This window comes from Mustelus asterias, chromosome 14, assembly GCF_964213995.1.
Source record: "Mustelus asterias chromosome 14, sMusAst1.hap1.1, whole genome shotgun sequence".
NCBI lineage: Eukaryota > Metazoa > Chordata > Chondrichthyes > Carcharhiniformes > Triakidae > Mustelus > Mustelus asterias.
In genome coordinates this window covers 21626665-21649692 of record NC_135814.1, presented here as the reverse complement: position 1 = coordinate 21649692, position 23028 = coordinate 21626665, and the positions used below count along the sequence as shown (strand labels likewise).

At 39.9% G+C, this 23028-nt stretch overlaps 1 protein-coding gene across 7 annotated transcripts in view; it reads left to right on the top strand.

The window, feature by feature from the left end:
* Positions 1–21513, top strand: part of mbd5 (methyl-CpG binding domain protein 5) — a 215736-nt gene extending 194223 nt beyond the window's left edge. For 5 of the 7 annotated variants that reach the window (XM_078227996.1, XM_078227997.1, XM_078227992.1 and 2 more), the window contains one exon: positions 19747–21507. In XM_078227996.1, the coding sequence (XP_078084122.1) occupies positions 19747–19818 (72 nt within the window). In that variant the 3' untranslated portion in view covers positions 19819–21507. Of the gene's footprint in view, positions 1–15575; positions 15870–19746 lie in introns of all 7 variants that reach the window. The other 2 variants (XR_013499496.1, XM_078227995.1) reach the window with 2 other exon arrangements.
* The last annotated feature ends 1515 nt before the right edge of the window (positions 21514–23028 follow it).

Here is a 23028-nt window from a genome sequence, read left to right as displayed (position 1 = left end):
AGTCAAGTTGTTGTATGCATAAGGTTTTTATTTATTTAGTTGACAGTAAATAAATTCCTTTTTAAATTGTAGTTAACCAACATTTTGTATAACCCAATGTAAATCAAAATAGTGATCACATGGCCCAGATATTCCTCCATTTTTCCATTATTTTTCCCCAAATCTTGCTTCATTGTCTTAAGAGTATGCATGTGGTCAGTGGAGCTTTCAACAATCTCAGACAAACAAACTAACAAATGACCAATTCCAAAATTGGTCATGGTGTATAACCATAAGGGATGAATATTCAAATCTGGTCCTTTCTGTCATCTTGAATCAAAATTCCAAGCAAGTATAAATATTTCAAGATGCATGGTGTTTTGTGGAGTGATTCCCTTAACCACCAGTTTTTTTTTTAAACAACCAGGGGGCACATTGGTATTGTACCTGATGTCACATTCTCAACTTATGCTCCTGCATATTGTTGCACTGCACATTTGCTTTGTTTTGATCCTGAAACCATTATGGAGCAATTCAAAGTATACACTAAAACTGTTCATAGCAATATATGGCTTTGTGGGACAGCACAAGATACCATAGGAGAGCCCTCTTAAAGTTGCTCAAACTTTTGAACACACTGTGGGTGGGTAGTGAGCAATTGAGTTTGTTTGACAATGAGGTGAATCTACAAAACCCTTTACAATGTGGTACATATTGGCAGTTTCACAAATGGTGTAGAGGATAGAATTTATTTCATTGTAAGATATTCTTTTGAGGTTTGGATGTTCAATCCTAGGGTGCTACTAAAGAGCCAACTTATTTCAATGGCATCCACTTTCCTGGATTTCTGACCAATTACTAAGCAACCAAAATATCTGTGCTCAAACAAAATTATGGTTAACTTGATCACTTTTTAGTGAAGTGACACCAATGCATTTATAGCATTGTTTAAGTACAAATTGTTCCATGATCATACTAAGTTAACTGAAAAGAAAAATTAGCCAGCCCATGGAATGTGGAGTTGCCGCCATCCTAAAAGTTAGCAGTGCTTTACTATGCATCTGATCAGTGTTTCCTTTGACTTTTGTGTATGCTCACCACTAACATTAAGTATCAAGAAGAGAAAGTATCCATTCTTGCCATTTGCTGAATAAATTTAAAAATCCCTATTCAGAAGATAGATGAGGAAAAAGACCCATTCAAGCATATCAATCTAGAAAGTACCTCAATATAACAGTTAAGCTCTTAACGTATTCCAGTATTTAAGACTCCATTACTCAGCCTAAAAATCCATTCTACATGTGGATTGTTTGAAGGAAATGTCCCTGACATTGTTGGCATTCAAATTTACCTTTACCCAATTTGAACTTTCTTAATTTAGGCTTTGTGTCCGAAATTCAACACTTAATTTGAAATCGTGAAGAGTAACGCTTCCTGAACCACTTGTGGTTTCCCCATTAGCCTCATATCAAGGTTCAAAGACCAAGTTTCTTCAGTCATTTCTCATGAAAGATGCAGTATCCTGATGCAAGAGATCAATTTTGTGAATTTTTATGCACAGCCTCCAAGTTTGAATGTGTCCAGCTGATCAGAACTGGACATCCATGTGCAGTTGTTCAGAGCGCTCTCGAGTTGAAGCTTGACTTCCTCCAGCTGACAGTCTATTTTTTAAATGCAATTCAGCATTCTGTTTGGTTTGATTGCTGTTCTGCAACAATTGAACATGCTTAGCACCAAGTTGATTAATACTCTCTTCCTATAATCTCTGTTTCACTCTTTGCTATTCAACGCCACTTTTTTTGTTCAATAATATTTGTATTTATCTGTGTAGTTTCATCCATCGCTGTTCTGCCCAGCTTCATCAGTCGCTGCTTCTTCAAGACTGCTGTCACCAAACTTGTAAGGGAAGGCTGCACACAATATTTCACATTACTGCAATAAACATTGTCACTTTTATATTCAATATTTTGTAGCATAAGATGTGTCATCATGGTTTTAAACTCAATCACTAAAGAGAATATTTCCGTAAATTGTCTAAAATGCAGCTAACACCATGCCATTTAGATAAATGTAGCACAGAAGCAGTGATTTCCATGCATGCTGGCTGAGTCTCAATCGCCAAGAACACATTTTGGAAAAATCAAGGTTGCATATTGTGACCCTTTTTGATCTGTGATCACAAGATTCATCGGTTGGAAGTGCAGGTTTGCTCAGCTGGTGCTGACTAAGAGTCATTCAGACTCGAAACGTTAGCTCTATTCTCTCTCCACAGGTGCTCAGACCTGATGAGATTTTCCAGCATATTTTGTTTTTGTTTCATCTTCACTCTGCTTAGCTGTCAGTAATTGACTCATCTCGCTTGATAGCCATAAACAAAACCCCAATTCCCCATTCACTAACAGTCCCATACTTTGCTTTACCTGTGTTACTGGTCATTCATTGTCTGCTTAGTCACAATGTGAAATCAAAAGCCAACATAAAATAAATATTCCAAACCAAATTTATAAATCGAACCATACACTGTTCAATACAAATATCAACAAATAACATTGAGCATTTGCTTAGTGTTCATTGAGCAGCTCTGGTACGACTTTGGATCGTGTGAGTGCCAGTAGTCTAGGCTGACTGGTTGAAAGGTTGACAGACAACAGCAAGGGCAGTCGTACAGTGGCAATGGTGAGAGGACAAATTCTGTCCACAGGACAGCACTTTGGAGATCCTCGTAACCTTGAGGATTACTGGACAGCATTTGCCACCAAGTCCTTTTAAATATTGAAATCCACAACTATGATGGCAGCTGGCTGAGCTTACCTGACTTTAGTATGTGTTTCCTTTGCAGCAGCCAGACCTTGAGTGACTTCTGTTTGTGCTGCAATGGAAGCTAAAACTCAACCATCACATTCTACATCAATTGGTCCACAAGTGTGCTAACGGAGTTAGCCACCACTTCCATGGTGAGATGGGTGAGCTTCAAGCTCTACACAAAGCTCTGTGTAGTTGGTGCTGGACACTTCCATGTTCCTTAATTGTGACTAGGCTTTCTGAGAGGTTGGCTTGACCACCAAACATTTCATTATGCATATCAATCAGCCTCCTTCTGCAGGCTGCACCATCGAAGTACTCTGCAGCAGCACGTGTGTGCAACCTGGCACTCCTGCAAACTGCTACCTGTGCTCTACCTGTCCCTAGCACTGGTTGTAAGCCACTCAAACCTATAATCACATACAGTTCCTGTTTCTAAGCTATTGTGTTTAGTACACCACTATCAGTATCTGAGCAATGAGTGTGAGATTGATTAATAATTCTTTTTCATCAGTGTCGTATTGCTGTTCCTGCCCAGCCAAGTTGCAGTTTTTGAGTATCTGAAATGAAAAAGAGACAGGCTAGGATTATGGTAAGGGGAGGGAAAAGCAAGAGATGCATGTTTACCCCATCTGTAACAAGTAAATCAGGAAGATAATGGAAAAATAGTATGTGAGGAGGAGGATTAGGGTTGAGAATGGCACCATCTTCAATGCTTTCAGCCTCATCAACAATGATCTCGGGTCATGGCTGCTCCAGTGAAGGTGACCACCTTTTCTTCCATCAGGGGAAGGACATATCATGCCTGTCCTCTGTTGGTTCAGTGCTGCTGCCTCTGGTTGTGCGCCAGCTTTTGTCTTATCTTGCAAGGGAAGGAATTGTGTTGCAATACATTTGCGTGATGTGGCTATTATGGTTGAATAACTGGCAGTTTGTGTGAGATGTGGGTTTGAGGTTAGTAACAGTGCTAATTGAGGGTGAGATGAAGCTATAAATGTTAATTCTGAGCCATGATTGAACTTGTTGCGGAATTGCATCCAAGTCCTTGGAGCCAGATTGCTAGCATTGATTGACTTTGCAAATTTGGCCTGGAGGGCATCCCAGTCCCCTTTGGATAGATGGCATCTCCGCCCTCCATCTCTTGCACCAAGGCCATCAATAGAACATCAGAAAATGTTGGAGCCTGTGTCCCATGTTGCCTTTTTTGCAGGTCAGAATCAGTTGTGCAATGACTTCCAGAACTGCTTCAGCCACCATACACCTCCCCTTTAAGAAGGGAAGAATTGCTTATAGTCCAAGTTCATTATAACTCATGCTAGCCACCCCACCCCACTTGCACTTGCAGCCACTCACCCAGGTCTGAAAATATGGGGGCAAATTTGCCCTTGAAAGTTCTAAAATAGCCCATGAAAAATCAAAGACATAGATTTTAAAAATTCAAAATATTGAGAGAAGTCACCCCCATACACATTAGATTGCATTCTGGAAAGTTGTTTATTTACCACACTTGAATTCAAACAATAGATATTGTAGACATTGCGTTGTGCCAACATACATGCATCTTGCACAGTAATTTACAGAATGTTGGAATCGGTATCAATTAGGTGCTTTCTGGGTTGACCGAAACCTGAACAATCCATTAGCACTAAGGACACTTCATATATGCTGTAGGTATCATTTTCTGAAACTAAATTTACCATCTCTGAGAAGATGAAGAAGAAGAAGAAGAAGCTCATTTCTAGTGAAAGCACCATAAATACCCGCAGGCTGGATTGGGATGCATTGAACCAGTGATGGGAGATTGCAAATACACAGGGCATGCTGTCATGCACCAACTCGGAAGAATGTCAAGGGAGCAGTCTGCTCTCACCCTTTCAGCTTTGGCACAACGAACATAAAGAAATATTTGGCATTATGACACAGCTAGAGCAAAAGAAGGCACAGCCTCAAAATAAATGGGGGTCAGTTTAGGACAGAGTTGAGGAGGAACTTCTTCTCTCAGAGGGTGGTGAATCTCTGGAATTCTCTGCCCACTGAAGTGGTGGAGGCTACCTCATTGGATATGTTTAAATCACGGGTAGATGGATTCCTGATCGGTAAGGGAATTAGGGGTTATAGGGATCAGGCGGGTAAGTGGAACTGATCCACTTCAGATCAGCCATGATCTTATGGAATGGCGGGGCAGGCTCGAGGGGCTAGATGGCCTACTCCTGCTCCTATTTCTTATGTTCTTAAAGTCACAAGGACACATGAAAAAAATCAAACTATTCACAAAGAGCTGATAGTCCTGGTGTGAAAATGTCTGCACAAGCATATGGGAAGATGGTCTAAATGTTCGACGGAACTTACCACCTGACATAGCATGAGCTCTAATTTACCTACTGTCCTTCTCTTGCAACAAGTCTCCAGAAATAATATGGCATGAATCTTGAAAACAACATGCAACGTTTTTCAGGAATTGATCAAAGAGTACTGATGATGGGCATTGTTGAATTAAATTGCACATTGATAAGTTTGGTGTGGACAGATTTGTACCATACTGAGGCACAGTATTCTGCAGTTGAATATGTGATGGCAAGAGCAGAGGTCCTTTGGGTCTTGATCTGTGATTCCATGAGATACCACCAGTTTACTAAGGAGGTTGTTGTGGGTTTTAATTTTTTCTGCAGTCTTACGATGCGCTGTTTGTCCTTGAACGTTCTGTCAAGCCTGACATCTAGATAAACATGGCTGAACTACCCTATTGTGCTTCAGTCTCTGGCCATCCAGGATAATGTTCAGTTTCCTCTTAGCATTGTGAAGGTGGAATCTGCTGGAGACCTGTTTTATTCGTGCTCAGCTGTAGGCACCATGTCTGGCAGTCGTCAGCCAGCTTTGCAACATTTGTCATTTAATACATCTTTCAGGTCAAGGAAAGTCTGTGCTTATGCCACAGCAGATGGGTAGATCATTGGTGTACTGTGTTTAACAGAGTTGGAGCTAAGAAAGACCCTGGGTTAGTCCATTTGTCTGTTTTCTCCAAGAAAGTCTTGTCACCCATGGACGCTCTGAATCCTCTGTCCTGGAGTTGCAGTTCAATAGCATCAGTTACCAAGGGAGGGAGATATTTGGATGAATAGGCCAAAGTCCCTGACTGTATCAGACACTGCAATGAAGTCAAGAGAAATTGCCCCTGTTTTGAAAGTCAAAGTGGTTAATGAGAAGACCTGCTCACATGCTTCTTCCTTGGCAAAAGCCTGATTGTTCCACACTCAGGATGTTTCCCACTTCTGGTTTGTTGTGCTATAGAATTAGGTACTCCACTACCTTAAAATGTACTGATAGCTGGGATATTGGCCAGTAGTTTGATGACAATTTTGGGTCTTTGTCAGATTTTTTGAGGCTGATGACTTTAGACGTGTGGGAGTCTTCTCTTTCACATGACCCTTGAAAAGATTTTGGGCCAACAAGGAGCAGGCTTGTGGGCCAGGATGTTGTTGGAACTCAAGGAGGATGTTGTCATAAGTAGCAGCAATGCCCTGCTTGATGTTTTATAGTACTTCAAGCAACTCCAGTGTGGTAAAGGGTTCAGATCTAGAATTGAGCTTCTGATGGAAGGATCTCTACTTGCTCTGGATTTCCCTTCATTCATTTTTCCAGCAGTGTCCTTCCCACATGAAAGAGGTGGCTCACTACCTGATTTTACAGATGGTTTCTGGGCTGCTCTGAGGTGGCATAGGATTCTCCAACATTTGACTTGAGCAGGCGAAGTCAAGCTTCTTTGTTGCCTCTTCTGACCCTGCAAGCCCAGTCCAGTGATTTAATCAGTCTGCCACATCTGGTCACCGGAAGACACTTTTGTTGGAATAGTGAGGACGATGCCTTCCAGGCAAGGTATGCAAATGGGGTGATATCCCTTTGGGATGGTTCTGCTGGCTGCTTTGAAGATGGCTGTTACAACAGTGACTATTGCCAGCTGTTTGGGTATATTTCGGGTTTAGTGTTGTAACACTTTGTTCCAATATCTTGCTTTCTTCCCCCCAATTTTCTTTTTGTGGGTTTCACCACTGAAATATATTGGGAACATACAAGAACCCAACACAAGCATGTATCTTCACTCACTTGGTTGAGGATATTCATCAGGGCTGCAACAGTCAGGTGCAATCTGTGCACTATATAGCATTCAGATGGATGGCAGCATTGACAGGAACAGCAAGGAGAAAGAGTTGGTGTATAAACTATAGTACCTCATATATGAGGGTTTTTTTTGGGATGCATGACTTAGAGTGCAAAGGCAGCTGGGGTCCTGGACCAAATCTACCTGATGTTCAGACAGGGCATCCCAGAACGGAAGAAAAATCTGATCGGCTTTGGTGCAGATGGGACTAGCGTTAACCTTATCTGGAGAGATGGAATCTTCACAAAGCTGGCTGCTGAGATGCTGTGGCTAATTGGAATCCACTATGTGGTGCATTGCTTGGAACTTGGCATCAAAGATACGTGCAGAAAAAGCTACTTCAGAAAAATCAATGGCTTCTTAACCTCACACAGATCATTTTACAGAAAGTCACTCGGACATCCTCAGGAACTCAATAAAATAGCCAACTTAAGGAAACCATTATCAGACCAACACAGGTGGAGGACACTTGTTATGTTGATCATTGGTGACGAATGCTGGTAACATTGGAAAGGAACTATCCCACTGTTGCCCATTTAAATGACAATAAGTAGCAGGCTGTGGTCAAGAAAGATGTTTCTAAAACAAGAGAAATGGTCAAGAAGCTCATTTACTGCAAGTTTCTCTCCATACGGCATTGTTTTAAAAGAGCTATTTCACATCTCTCTCTCTTCCAGATTGACAAGCCTACATGAGGTAGTTGCCAGTGTTATGGTCCAATATGTCCTCCAGGACATGACAGGAATGTGATGGTCCCATGTTGTGATCCATCAGAGATGAGTGTCATGAGGGCATCTGCAAAGTTATTGAATTGAAACAAGTTGTAGAAGGTGAAGCTGACTTCTCCCAATCTCTCAGAAACAAGATTGAGCCTCTAGTTCACTGCCTGTGATAGCAATTTGTTTCATTGTCAACCGGCAAGATCCTTAAAACTGTGACAACTTTGATCTGAAAATTTGGTCACAGGCATTGAAAGACTATGGGGGTGCCAATGTAAAAGTGCTGCTGGAACACTTTGCACCAGAGGAAGCCAGTTATCCTTGCGAGAAGATAGACCAAAAATGCTACAGTGCAAAGCCATGGCATGCTTTGCAGAGTAGGCTCTTTATTTGAAATCATACAGGTCATACCATTGATCACAGCCAAAGTAGAGAGGGACTTCTCCCTTATGAACAAAATCCAGAGTGAATGGTCAGTCTTGTTATGCAAACCTTGACAACTTCATGATGATCTCCCAAGAGAACCCCTCTGATACTGTATAATACTCTGATACAGGATCAACGTAGCCAGGTAGTACAAAGCAAGTAAGTAAGTGAGAAGACCACATTTCGGCCATACAGTAGGTGCTGGCAATCATCAGCTACCTTATCTGAAGAAACATCAACCTCTCATGTTGCACTTCCAGCAGCTAAGCATAAAGAAAAGGAAATCAACCATGATTTTGAAGAATACATGGAAGTTGAGGAGCAAGAGAAGTAATGACACTGAGAAAGTGATCAATAGGCATAACAAAAGCCAACAAATTATGTTTTATTTTTAAAATGTAGTATAAGGGCCTGGTGTAGCCACGGTTAATGAGGGATTAAGTACAGTACCGCCCGTACAGTGATGTACGAAGACACATGATCCAAACCTAGAGTTAGTGTGATGTTGAACAAATGTGTGTTCTGATCTAGACATGGAGATAGCCCCTTGCCTCTACCATTTATATTTGTATATAATTACAAGTAATTAATAAAGACTTTAACATACCAAATACTACACAAACTTCCTTAATAGATATGTTATGCAACCAATACCATTGCAACAATCATCATACTGTATTTAAACTTTCATTGGTTTACATCAGGCAAGCAAGGTCTGGGCAATCTTAACACTAAACTGTGATGGGTCTGAGTGCTGAATTGATTAAGATATGACATCAGGAAGGACATGGATTGACATTGAGTGCCCATAAGTCTTTCTCTCTAGTACCTTGCAGTTTGCACAATTTTTCATTTGGTGTTTGTACTATCTTTTCTATCTAAAGAAGGAAACACTAATAAAAACACAAATACAGAAGGTAATGTTACAGTGCAACGACATCACCTCGTGGGGGAATGAGTAAAAATGAAAAAGGAGCCCTCAAAAATCGAGCTAGGCGGTCATTTTTCTCAAAAACAGCATTTGAAGAAAGAAAAAAAATGTATTTTGAGCCCGGTACTCAACAGTGTACTTAATGCTGTGCACATGCTGCAATCGTTTAAATTTGCAGGCAACACAAAATATGCATGCCACCTGCATTGGAAGCAACAAGTAGAGTAACTCAGCATTATAATCCCCGCACCTGGATGGGATTATGGCATTGGGATAAAGGATCAGCCATGATCATATTGAATGGAAGAGCAGGCTCAAACTGATGAATGACCTACTCCTGCTCCTATTTTCTATGTTTCACGCAATGCCTAATTTGTGGAGGCCCTTGACCTTTTTTTGGGTAAACACTCTTGCTGTCTGTTGGGTTTGCCATTTCTTAGTTTGAGTGATGAAATACCACAGTTCCTGGTGAACTGCAGTCTGACAATAGGAAAGTTATTTGTATTGAGAATCTAATGAGTTAGGGGGAATAATCAAACTTGGACTCCACAGAATGGAGTTAATGGACTGAGTGACATTCTTACACTTCACGCTTATTCTTACACATATTATTGTGTGAAAAGGAGGAATGCACTGAAAGCCAAGCTAAGTTGTATTATGATCAGCTGTCTATTTATTCATCGTAAGATTGTTTTTAAGTCCAAATTATGTTTATTACCTCTAGACGTATAACATACTGTATGTCATTTACTATTCAGCTATGAAGAGAGGCTGGTTAGGCTGGGGTTGTTTTCCTTGGAGCAGAGAAGGCTGAGGGTGGACCTGATTGAGTGTACAAAATTATGAGAGACATGGTGCTGGGGGGTAGGTACAGGGGAAATGTTAGGGGGAAGTTTTTCACACAGAGGGTGGTGGGCGAGTGGAATCGGCTGCCATCAGTGGTGGTGGAGGCAAACTCAATCGGGTCTTTTAAGAGACTCCTGGATGAGTACATGGGACTTAATAGGATGGAGGGTTATAGGTAGGCCTAAAAGGTAAGGATATGTTCGGCACAACTTGTGGGGCCGAAGGGCCTGTTTTGTGCTGTAGTTTTCTATGTTTTCTCTATGTTTCTATCGGATAGATAGGAAGAAACATTTCCCCTTAGTAGAGGGGTCAATAAACAGGGGGCATAGACTGAAGATAAGGGGCAGGAGCTTTATAGGAAATGGGAGGAAAAGCTTTTTCACCCAAAAGGTGGTGGGAATCTGGAACTCTCTGCCTGAAAGAGTAGTGGAGATAGGGACCCTCATAATATTTAAGAAGCATTTAGATGAGCAGTTGAAACACCATAGCATACAAGGCTACGAATCAAGTGCTGGAAAATGGAATTAGAATAGATAGATATTTACGGTGGCACAGTGGTTAACATTGCTGCCCCTCAGCTCCAGGGACCCTGGTTCGATTCCCGACTTGGGTCGATGTCTGTGTGGAGTTTGCACATTCTCCCCGTGTTTGTGTGGGTTTCCCCCAGGTGCTCCGGTTTCCTCCCACAGTCCAAAAATGTGTGGGTTAGCTTGATTGGACATGCTAAATTAACCCTTAGTGCCCTGGGGTGTGATAGGTTAGAGGGATTAGCAGGGTAACTAAGCAGGGATAGGGCCTGGGTGGGATTGTTGTTGGTGCAGTGTCGATGAGCTGAATGGCCTCCTGCACTGTAGGGATTCTATGATTTTTATGATATTTGATGGCTGGCACCGACATGACGGGTTGAAGGGCCTCTTCTGTGCTGTAAAACTCTATGGTGATTATTTAAAACTGGAATGTTTCAAAGCATATGTGCTGAGTTGAATTGCCCCTCAGCTCTGCAGATCCTACTCTTATCCCTTTCACCATCCATTTCCCATGCATATCAAAAAGAAAAAGTGGATATCTCTGCGCTATATTGCTTTGTAGTGCAATATTTTGCATTGTACATGAATACTCAGCTACACTCAATCATGACCCTCTCACAATCACATCTGTACACTTCCTTGTACACAGACTTAATATCTAAGTGACACATTGCTGGATTGGACTGAAATATAACTGGATTTTGTAAGCGGCTAGGTCTCTTGCAAAAGGTCCTTTTGCTAATAAGTATACTAAGAACTATTCAGTTCACCAGAACATTTTGTTCTTTTAACTACAAAAGGGCAGAATTCACCGAAAAAACGGTCGTATTAGGTTCAGTCAGAAAACCGGCAGGATAACAGACAGGTTTTGCTACAGGATCTTCCCAAACTTTGCCTTTTTTTTGAAAGGGAACATGTTTTGCGCCATCTTTGAGTGTGGCGGAACCTGAACACACTGGCAAGCCCAGCTTCACCATGAGGCACCATTTTTAAGGAACGCCCCAATCTCAAAGTAAAATTGAAGATTCCCTTTTCTGGCACTGCCCTGCTATGCCCGCGATCACTTGGGGGCTACAATGATCTCTGAGCGACCCCCGGCCCCCCAATGTGGACATTACATCTGGTCTACGTTTGTGGGGACCAGACTTAATTCCTGCTGGTGCCACATCACACCGACGGGGAGGAACATTACACGTTTCCAGGTTCAGCGACAAGCCTCCATTATTAAAGCTGAGATTGCAGAGTGTTTGGAAGTTCATGATAAAGTAGGACTGAGTCAGCGCGGCTTTGTTACGGGGTGATCATGTCTGACAAATCTGTTAGAGTTCTTTGAGGAGGTAACAAGGAAGTTAGATAAAGGAGAGCCAGTGGACGTGATTTATTTAGATTTCCAGAAGGCCTTTGACAAAGTGCCGCATAGGAGACTGTTAAATATGTTAAGTGCCTATGGTGTTAAGGATAAGATCCTGGCATGGATAGAGGATTGGTTAACTGGCAGAAGGCAGAGAGTGGGGTTAAAGGGGTCTTTCTCGGGATGGCAGCCGGTGACTAGTGGTGTACCTCGGGTCAGTACTGGGACCACAACTTTTCACAATATACATTAACGATTTGGAGGAAGGAACTGAAGGCACTGTTGCTAAGTTTGCAGATGATACAAAAATATGTGGAGGGACAGATAGTATTGAGGAAGCAGGAGGGATCTGCAGAAGGACTTGAACAGGTTAGGAGAGTGGGCAAAGAAGTGGCAGATGGAATACAATGTGGAAAAGGAGGAATGGAGGCATAGACTATTTTCTAAATGGGAAAATGCTTAGGAAATCAGAAGCACAAAGGGACTTGGGAGTCATTGTTCAAGATTCTCTTAAGGTTAATGTGCAGGTTCAGTCGGCAATTAGGAAGGCAAATGCAATATTAGCATTCATGTCGAGAGGGCTAGAATACAAGAGATGTATCTCTGAGGCTGTATAAGGCTCTGGTCAGACTCATTTGGAGTATTGTGAACAGTTTTGGGCCCCATATCTAAGGAAGGATGTGCTGGCCTTGGAAAGGGTCCAAAGGAGGTTCACAAGAATGATCCCTGGAATGAAGAACTTGTCATATGAGGAACGGTTGAGGACTCTGGGTCTGTACTCGGAGTTTAGAAGGATGAGGGGGGAATCTTATTGAAACTTATAAGATACTGTGAGGCCTGGATAGAATGGACATGGAGACGATGTTTCCACTAGTAGGAAAAACTAGAATCAGAGTGCACAACCTCAGACTGAAGGGACAATCCTTTAAAACAGAGATGAGGAGGAATTTCTTCAGCCAGAGTGATGAATCTGTGGAACTCTTTGCCGCAGAAGGCTGTGGAGGCCAGGTCATTTATTGTCTTTAAGACAGAGATAGATCCTTGATTAATAAGGGGATCGGGTTATGGGGAAAAGGCAGGAGAATGGGGATGAGAAACAAATCAGCCATGATTGAATGGCGGAGCAGACTCAATGGGCCGAGTGGCCTAATTCTGGTCCTATGTTTTATGGTCTTATGCCTATGCACGTTAAAATCTATTTAAATGAATGCTAATCCGGTTCCTCGCTAGGGCAGCCCTGGAACATCACGAATTGTTTGGCGCCTGCTGCAAATCCCGTTTCAGGGCTCTCCCAGTATTTTCTGACACAGCAGGATTTGCTGTCTCTGGTGCAATGCTGCCGGAGAGTCGTCCCCAAAGTCTGTACTTTGATGAAGCCCTTTGTTTTATAAGCAGGCTTGAGCCTCCAGGGTAACTTCGAGTAAATAAAGTATACAAATGATATTTCAGAGTCATATTTGAAGTTTAAAAATTGACTTTCAAATAATTTGAATTAAATAACAAAATGGAAATTTGTAAGAGAAAATTAATTATACACAATTTGAATTGAGTAATTTAGTGGATTAAACTGAAGATATTTAGAGATGATAGTTAAATACCTGTAGAGAGGATTACTGGTAATTAGCATCTCTTTCATATACATTTACTTTAGTTCTGATTAACACAAGCTTTTTTTTGCGCTGATTTAAATGGATAGAGTGGACGTAGAGAGGATATTTCCATGAGTAGGAAAAACTAGAACCAGAGGGCACAACCTCGGGCTAAAGGGACGATCCTTTAAAGCAGAGATGAGGAGGAATTTCTTCAGCCAGAGAGTGGTGAATCTGTGGAACTCCTTGCCGCAGAAGACTGTGCAGGCCAGGTCATTGAGTGTTTTTCAGACAGAGATAGATAAGTTCTTGATTGATAAGGGGATCAGGGGTTATGGGGAAAAGGCAGGAGAATGGGGATGAGAAATATCAACCATGATTGAATGGCGGAGCAGACTTGATGGGCCGAGTGGCCTAATTCTGCTCCTATGTCTTATGGTCTTAAATTACTTTTTTTTTATTTGTTCATGGGATGCTGGTTAGATCAGCTCTTATTGCCTATCCCTGATGCCATTTAAGAGGTATCATTAAAGACTCTTGGTCTTTGCATTACAAGTCCAGTGATGATACCACTACGCCACAGCCTCCTCTATAAGTTAAACCAAACTAAGTTTAATGGCAGACTTGCCCGACTGTTGAGCCCATTACCTCTGAAAATAAATTCCTGCTGAAATACTCTATCCACCAAGAGGTCCACTAGTTTATGCTTAATTTTATTATTCAATCAGTGACTCACTTATTCTGCATTAGGTCTTTGAGATGTTCCATTTAATAGGATGCATTTCTTAATCAACTAATCATGTTTAAGAATAGAACAATAAATACAGTATTAAACTTTTTAACCGAGTCTTCAAAGAAAGTCTGAATTCAATGAGTAGTCTTGATTCTAATCTACCTTTAGATTACAGTGGTAATAATGTATCTGTATTTTTTCTTCCTATCACAATTCAGTTTATTATATTTCCAAAGCTTTTTTTAATTAACAAAGCATTCTCACATGAAATTTTCTCGTCTGTTTCCTGAAGGCTTTATCATATGTGCATCAAATGTAATCCTTGCGCAAACTTTAGAAAAAGTTCAAGATGGCCAATGGGATTTATGGAGAGTATTTTTTTAGGTTAAATAAACTGATTTAAGAGAGCTTAAAAATAGAATATAAACATCAACTAAATGAGCAGAAAATGTCTGTTTCCCAACTCCATCCATCCCCACCTCCCCACTTTGCAAAAACATATACAAGAGGCCCCATGTGAGTCATCATAGAATGTTAACGTCACTGGTTGCAGCACAGGAGGCTATTCAACTGGTCATATTAGTTCAGGTTCTCTGCAAGACCAATTCTGCTAATCCCACTGTTCCCTCCCTATCTGAGTGGGATAAAATGTCTGTAAATCACATGTACACTGTAACTTGATGAAGCACAGGAATATTAATCAATAAAATTACCCCATTTATTTGGAGCATTGCCCAGTAACAGCGTAAAGTTCCAAATTGTTTTTTTTAGCTCTGAATATATTCAGGACTATGCTTAGATATGTTGATATGCTTGCAAAGCAACAGTGAAAATTTGGTGCATGAATGAAGGTCAAAGACTGATGTACCGGGAGTAGAAAAAATTAGATTTAAGTGGATTGAACTCAACATAGTTGAAACCAGTTGAGCTTTTCTAACTATTCAGGACCATTTTACCATTAATCCTCTTTCAGTGCATTTTTGCATGTTGTTTTGGATCATCAATCTTGAACTGGTTTATGTTTTTATTTTAAGTGTGGCCAATATTTCAATTACAGTGTCAGAAAGTATATGTCCTTTTATTAAATTGCTTTACCCCATTTGTAGTGCAGTCAATGATGCTTCTACATTGAAATCTAAAAATAGTAGACTAACCTTCCAGTTAATTTAGCGAATATTCCAAAAAAATAATTCCATGGTTGTACCCCATTCTCTTCATTTGCTTCACATGTTAGACATTTATAAAATGTTAGATTTATAAATAATACATGGGCATTATGAAAATGTGTCCTTAAATGACGACATTTCAACACATCAGGGTTTCAGAGCTGTCACTGCATCAGGAGCTGGCTGAGTTTTGCTGACTGACAGATTGTTGAAACTGAGAAAGCAGCAAGTTGTGATCTTGAAACTGATTGTGTACTAACACTGTACACACTCCTAAATAGCTTGCGATCCTGAAACGGTTTCCTGAATTGTAGTTGAATTTCAATTTACTGCGTTCTCTGCTTCTTCAGGTTGTGAACCTGACCTGAATCGAGCTGCCTACCTTGAGAAAAAAAAGACCCTGCTCCTGAGACGCATTCCTGTAGCTGAACTGAAATGAACACTTTTAAGAAGTATATTTAAAAGATTCACTCAGTGTGCAGACAGAGATTAAGTGCATTATGACTCTGACAACGATTGCCATTGATTTGTGAAGCACATTCCGCTGCTCCTTCTGGGCTAAACGATGAAAGATTAGCACTTGGATTTTCATTATGTGAAAGCAGTAATGTCATAATGGGAGTGTTATTCCATTCAGTTACATGGTAAGTGAATTGGAACATTGGAAATGTTTCAGTATAAATGGAGAATACCACAGCTCTTGACGTGAAACATTATACAGTGAGTGCAATTAAGAAAAACAAAGTTAAAAGTGTGCCCGTTTGATCTATAAACTGGAAGTGTTTTGTATCACACAGGTGGCTGTGGAATATCCTATTTATACAGTGAAATTTTTGACAAGTATTTTGAGTTGAAATTTTAAAGCGCGTACTCAACTTTCCTAGTTGCAATTTGGCATGTGATGTTGTTAATGCCATTTGAGCCATAACATCTTAATATCCTAAGCGTTACTCATTGAAGATCATGCTCAAGATTACAAAAAGGGAGGTCTGCAGTACCAAATGAAGAAAATTTGGTACATGGGAATAACCAAGGTATTTTATGTACTACATTGATGGATGGGCTTTAACCTGTACATAAAGGCCGGCCTTCCTTGCTGGTGGTTGGTATTTATGTTCTGTATTTTTCCACTGTTGATCAGTGATCAAAACACTGGAATGAGTTCAACCATTTTCAGACAACTGGTTTAGGATGATATTGAAATGTACATGTTTTTTGTGGCAATGGAATTGAAGAGCGTCTGAAATGTCTTTAGTTCCAGGAAAGTAAAGCATCTCATGTTCAGTCTTCTAATGTGCTCATGCGTATATCTGAATATTATTGGTCATACTGTTACTATTGCAAAATCAAGAGATGCCAAATGTAACTCGGACACGTTAACGTTACCTTAAAAACATTGCATACATAATGTCAAAAAACAGCTGCTCTCCCTTAATGAAAACAAGCCACTTTTCTCTGGGCCCCAACCATGTTGCGATTGCTGAGTTTTCCGTTTCACTTGTCTTGCAGATGTTGTTTGTGGATTGGATTTGATCTTGTTTAGCAATTACAAACATCTTGATCATCATGGTTTGTCTGCTTGGCCCAGTTCATCAAATTCTTATTCTGGGTGAGAAATGTATTAGTTTCTCTCCCACCCCCCGCCCCCCCCAACTCAACTCAACTCAACTCAAGCACAATTTAGTCTCTACTGTGTATGCATTACAAAGGGAGTATTCATTATTGCAATAATGCATTATTGATGTGGCAGTTCTTCAGATGAGATGTTAAACCAAGGACTGGTCACGCTCTTCCAGTGGCTTATTTGCATACTAAGAAGCCATGGAAGTATTCCCAGTGGGATGGCCAACATTCCTTCCTTAATCAATGCCACCAAAATCAAGTTAACATGTTACACTTCTCATTGTTGTTTGCAAGATGTTTCTGTTTGCAACATGATTGCTGCCTTTACCAACACAAGTAACAATACTTCAAGAATAATTCAATGCTGAGAGAGATTTGAGAGATTACTGTGGGGATAAATAAATGTGAGTCTTTGCTGTTTTCCCATGTCTATAGTTCACATATGTCTGTGTTATTGCTCCATGCCTAAGAAGAAGGAACTTGTATTCATACAGTAAAGCATCTTTCACAACCATAGGATGTCCCTACGCACTATGTACCTCATGCCAGTGGATTCCCTTGCTCCAGCTGATAACGATCCTGTTCCCATTCTTCACTCCTGAAGTTCATATCAGGGACAGAGTGATTCGACTATTTAATTATCTGCCAATTAAGCAAATTTAAAAGAACTTTGCACACGTTATTCTGTTGCTCATCGAAATTAGAATAATAGCATAATAACTATTCAAAAAGGGAGGTAGAGAGAAAACAGGGAACTGTAGACCAGTGAGCTCAACATCATTAATACTGGGGAAGTTGCTACAGTCTTATTATCAAGAATTTTATAACTCGGCATTTGGAAGGCAGTGGTATAATCAGACAAAGTCAGCATGGATTTAGAAAGGGGAAATCATGCTTGACAAATTTATTGGAATTCTTTGAGGATGTAACTAGTAAAATTGACCAAAGAGAACCAGTGGATGTGGTTTATTTAGACTTTCAGAAGACTTTTGATAAGGTGTCTCATAACAGACTACTATGTAAAGTTAAAGCACATGGGACTGCAGGTAATGTCTTGAGATGGATAGAAAGCTGGTTAGCAGATAGGAAGCAAAGAGTTGGCATAAATGGTTATTTTTCTGTTGGGCAGGCAGTGACTAGTAGGCTTCCACAGGGATCTGTTCACATATTAATGATTTGGAAGAGGGAACTAAATGTATTATCTCCAAACTTGTAGATGATACAAAGTTGGGTGGGAGGGTGAGCTGTGAGGAGGATGCAAAGATGCTTCACTGTGATTTGGACAGGCTGAGTGTTGTGGGTATCTGCATGGCAGATGCAGTATAATGTGGATAAATATGAGGTTATCCACTTTGGTAGCAATAATAGGAAGACATTATTACTTGAATGGGTGTAAATTGAGAGAGGTGGTTCCTTAACAAGACCTTGGAATCCTCGTGCATCATTTGCTGAAAGTAAGCACACAGGTACAGCAGGCTGTAAAGAAGGCAAATGGTATGTTGGCTTTCATAGCGAGAGGATTTGAGGATAGGGATATTTTGCTGCAATTGAATAGGGTGCTGGTGAGGCCACACCTGGAGTATTGTATGCAGTTTTGGTGTCCTTATCTGAGGAAGGATGTCCTTGTCTTTTGAGGGAGTACAGTGAAGGTTTATCAGATTGATCCCTGGGATGGCAGGTCTGTTTTATGAAGCGAGACTAAGTTGGTTACGATTATATTCACTGGAGTTTAGAAGAGTGAGAGGGGATCTCATAGAAACTTATAAAATTCTAACAGGGTTAGACAGGGTAGATCCGGAAATAATGTTCCCAATGGTGGGGGAGTCCAGAACTAGGAATCATAGTTTGAGGATAAGGGATAAACCTTTTTAGGACTGAGTTAAGGAGAAACTTCTTCACTCAGAGTGGTGAATCTGTGGAATGCATTACCACAGAATGTAGTTGAGGCCAAAACGTTGCCTGATTTCAAGAAGAAATTAGATGTAGCTCTTGGAGCTAAAGGGATCAAGGGATATGGGGGGGAAGGAGAGATCAGAATATTGATCAGCAGGCTCGAAGGGCTGAATGGCCTATTCCTGCTTCTAGTTTCTAGAACAGATTATTGTCCAGACAGCTGGTAAATAGCAAAAATATTCTATTTACTATTTATGCCTTACTCACTGCCAACTGGTGACTTTATTTCTTTGAGTTATGAAGTAATATGTTTGTTTAATCTTAAGCAAATGTTAGAAGTACTCTGTATATATAGTTGAATCCTGCTAAGTGTCAGATTTCCAAGGCTTGTTGTGCTTGGATCAGTATTTCTGTAAACTTGATTAAAACAACCCATGAACAGAATTTTTTGTTCCATATTCCAAGAAAATATTTGAAGATATTCTTGTAAAAATATATAGATTATTCAAAAGTGAAAATACCTGGCGTATGATTTCAATTTTGTGGTAAGCTTTTAGATATTTGCAAAACTGGTTTTATGCTTGGATCAGGAATTTGTACTCGTGTGTTATACAATGAGCAAGAAATATATTCACTGGGGAATTATCGGTTGCCGAATGTTGGGAGTTCTATTCTTCCATTAGGTTTGTGTCGTCAAGTCTCTTCTCACCTGCTCAAAGTTTAGGAAAAGGAGAAAATTTGAGATTAATTTTGACAGTTTAACCATTTTAAGATTTTCACTGCACCCCAGTTGGGATTGATCCAATGTTTTCTGCTGGTTCTAAGAATGATCTAGGATATGCAAAGACTCTGATCGTCATGCTGTACTTGCTAAGTTGGCTTTAATAATCCAGCCGAATTCTATGTTCAATTGTCATACTATTCAGATTTGTATTTAACTTTGTTTAATCTCCTTCAAGAAATTTACTTCATTTCAAACAATTAATCTACAGTTTAATTTTACAGGTTCATCAGACACCTCAGAAGGAAAGACAAGTCAAGTCACCAAAAGCTAAGAGGCGGAAAATCTCCAGATAACGTTCAAAGTCTTCATCACTGATAGAGTTATAGGGTTGAACTGTGTGTATATAGAGTCTTAATTATCCACGATGCTACAAGGTGCTATTGAACTGTGGTACAGTGTTTCTTCAATAATGAGCAAAAATTATATGCTGGATAGCTCATCAGAAACCTTGTGAGATCATGGTTACAGTTTATTTACTGCTTGCCTAAGAAGTGACGTTTTCTACAGTACTGAGCGATCAAGAATATCAAAAACTGAACAGTCCAAATGTTTCTGATGATTTTTCATTGTGTATATAGATATGCAAAATTTCATGGTAATATCAAATTGTAAATACTGTATAAAGTTGTCATGTACAAGCATACTTAATGCACAGTTTATCTTTTCTTGTACAAAATAGTGTACAAAATTCTTTGGTTTCTATTGAGTACACATACAAGAGACTACCAGTGTAAAGAGGATAAATAAAAATGCCGCTTAAAGCTTTTATATGCAAGATGCTGTTTTTGTATTTAACAGCAGATGAGGCATGGTTATGTGATAACTTAATTATGGCAGACACTTCACACCGCCAATGTTCATTTCTATTCTGTTTAGAAATCTTGTCTTTTGTGCAATGGCATGGAGGTCTACTACAGTCCTACATGCAAACTCCATGTAAAATGAAGTCTTTCTTTTTTCCTTCACTTTTTTTCCCATTCTGAATTGATGTGTTCTGTTTTGATGGTATTGTTGTCTGTGTTTTCTTATCAGTCAGCTTTTCTGCTGTTTTATGTCAAAACAAATGTTTTATTCATCAAAGGTGCGTGCTTTTATATTTAATTTTGCCTTTCTTTGCTTTACTCCTAAACTGTCTTGTAATGACAACTTTGCTCTTTGTTTTGACATTTATCTAATCGTTTTGTATTTTCTCACATGTATACTTTACATTAGTAGCATATGTAAAGTATTTTGTGCACTTGATTTTAATTGGTTGATGGCATTTATGTGGGTGATAGGAGTAGTTTGTTCCAGTCCATGCAAATTCTCTCTAGGGTTTTATGGTTTCATGTAAAGGACACTAATTGTAAATATTGTGAGCATTACAGGTCGTGCAGTGTTGTAACATTTTTAATAATGTTGCACCTACTTTACAATTAAAAACTGGTCACTCATACTTGAATTTCTGCTTGTGGAGCCATTCTTTACCAACATTTCATGGTAAAATAGGAATCCTAATGCAAGCCTATTTTTAAACCTCTTCAAATCGAGTTTAAAAGATGTACTATTTATGACTAGTATAGTTATTTGTATTTTGTAATTGGAAGAAGTGGTCATCACATTTTCTACAGCGTGTGACATGGCGGAGAGGACTAATATAGAAGAAAAGTCATGTACATTAATTTGCTTGTTTAAAGCTTGTAGAGAAGAACAATGAAAGGCAATCTCCAACAGTTGTTGGATTTTTAACTTTAATTGTTTTCCTTCGTGGTACCGGGTTGGCAAAGAACATTGACTCATTTGCCAAAGCTTCTATGAAGCTGTCATGGATCTGAAGTACAGATTGTAGCAACACAGTGATGGATGGGACTGGTTGATTCATCAGCGGCACAGACACTATATTTGTATTGTTGGCAATTCTGATTATCATTAGTGCTTATTTTATTTTGTGTGACTGGAAAAGATGTAATTAGATCTCAAAACTCAATACAAATTCAATTTTACGGTTCAAACAGGTTCATGGGTGTTTGAATTAAATACTGGGTTGTCTAATATAATGATTTTAATACAGTGGCTAATTTTAGGACAACTTGGCAGCATTTATGTCTTACAATTTAGTACTTTTGGCCATTGTGAGGCCCCATACCACTTGAGTTTTATTGATGTTATATGCCACAGGAATTGAGATTAAAAAGCTAAAAATACAGCCCTTCTCGCAGAAATGCTTCACTAACGTTAATCATGTAGGCACATTCTGTATAAATGCCTCAGAAATGATTGGAAGTTCACAAACCACGGAAGCACGAGTGTATTAACTAAATTGCCACGTTTAACTTGAGTACCTCTCTCACCATAAATGTGAAAGATCTTCACTTTCTTTCAGTTTTCTTCCATTGCACCGTTTATTTTTAAAAGCCATCATATAAATAGAGCATCCTCATTAAATAACTCATTGATATACAGTCCTTTCCTGTCATCTCTAATCTTGAATTACATTGTGCTTATGAGCGGTACGGTGGCACAGTGGTTAGCACTGGCGCCTCAGCGCCAGAGACCCGGGTTCAATTCCTGGCTTGGGCCACTGTGTGGAGTTTTCACGTTCTACCCATGTCTGTGTGGGTTTCCTCCAAGTGCTCCGGTTTCCTCACACAGTCTGAAAGACCTGCTGGTTAAGTGCATTGGCCACGCTAAATTCTCCCTTGGTGTACCCGAACAGGTGTCGGAGTGTGGCGACAAGGGGATTTTTCACAGTGACTTCATGGCAGTGTTAATGTCAGCCCACTTGTGGCACTAATAAATAAACTTTAAAACTATGGTAACCTCTGTTTAGCAACAACTTGCAGTAAATGCTGCTGTTCTCACTTGCCTTTCCCCCCACTACTCTCTCTATCTTGAATAATGTTCCACCAGATGTATTCTGAGGTGGGCAGTAAGATCTGCGAGACTGCAACCCAGTTACTTTGATTTAGACGTGGAAGAAATAATTGGGCTTCGCTTTTCTGCTGCTGCCTTTAAATTCTGTTTTTTTTAAAAAAGTCTTTAAATGTGCTCCCTCGCCAGATTCATCCTTGGTGTTTGATTCCATTTGTCTGACCCAACAATAATAAAATATCCTCCACAATAGAATCCACATATTAAACATTGCTGTACTTGACAAACAGCAGCTTCTGTAAATGTGGGGTCCATACTGAGACACTTTCTGTCCCTGATACATGGCCTAAATGTGTGTAAGCTAAATTCATAATTGAAATGGAGTGGGGAAAGGTACCTGTGAATTCAGATGAACATTCTAAGCCTATTTCTCAGCTGATCAGTGGCAAATACAGACAAATTCTAGCCGCTATATATTTGAAATAAGAATAGGAAGTGTGCGTGCTTCCAGGACAGAACTGGTTAAAGAGGAACTGGGAAGAAACAGGAGGGTGTTGATTTGCTAGTGATTCACCAGTGTGAAATGGTAATGAGGCACGTAAGATCCTGGGTTATATCTATAAAATCTTGAGGTCAAGTACCCAGAGTTCATG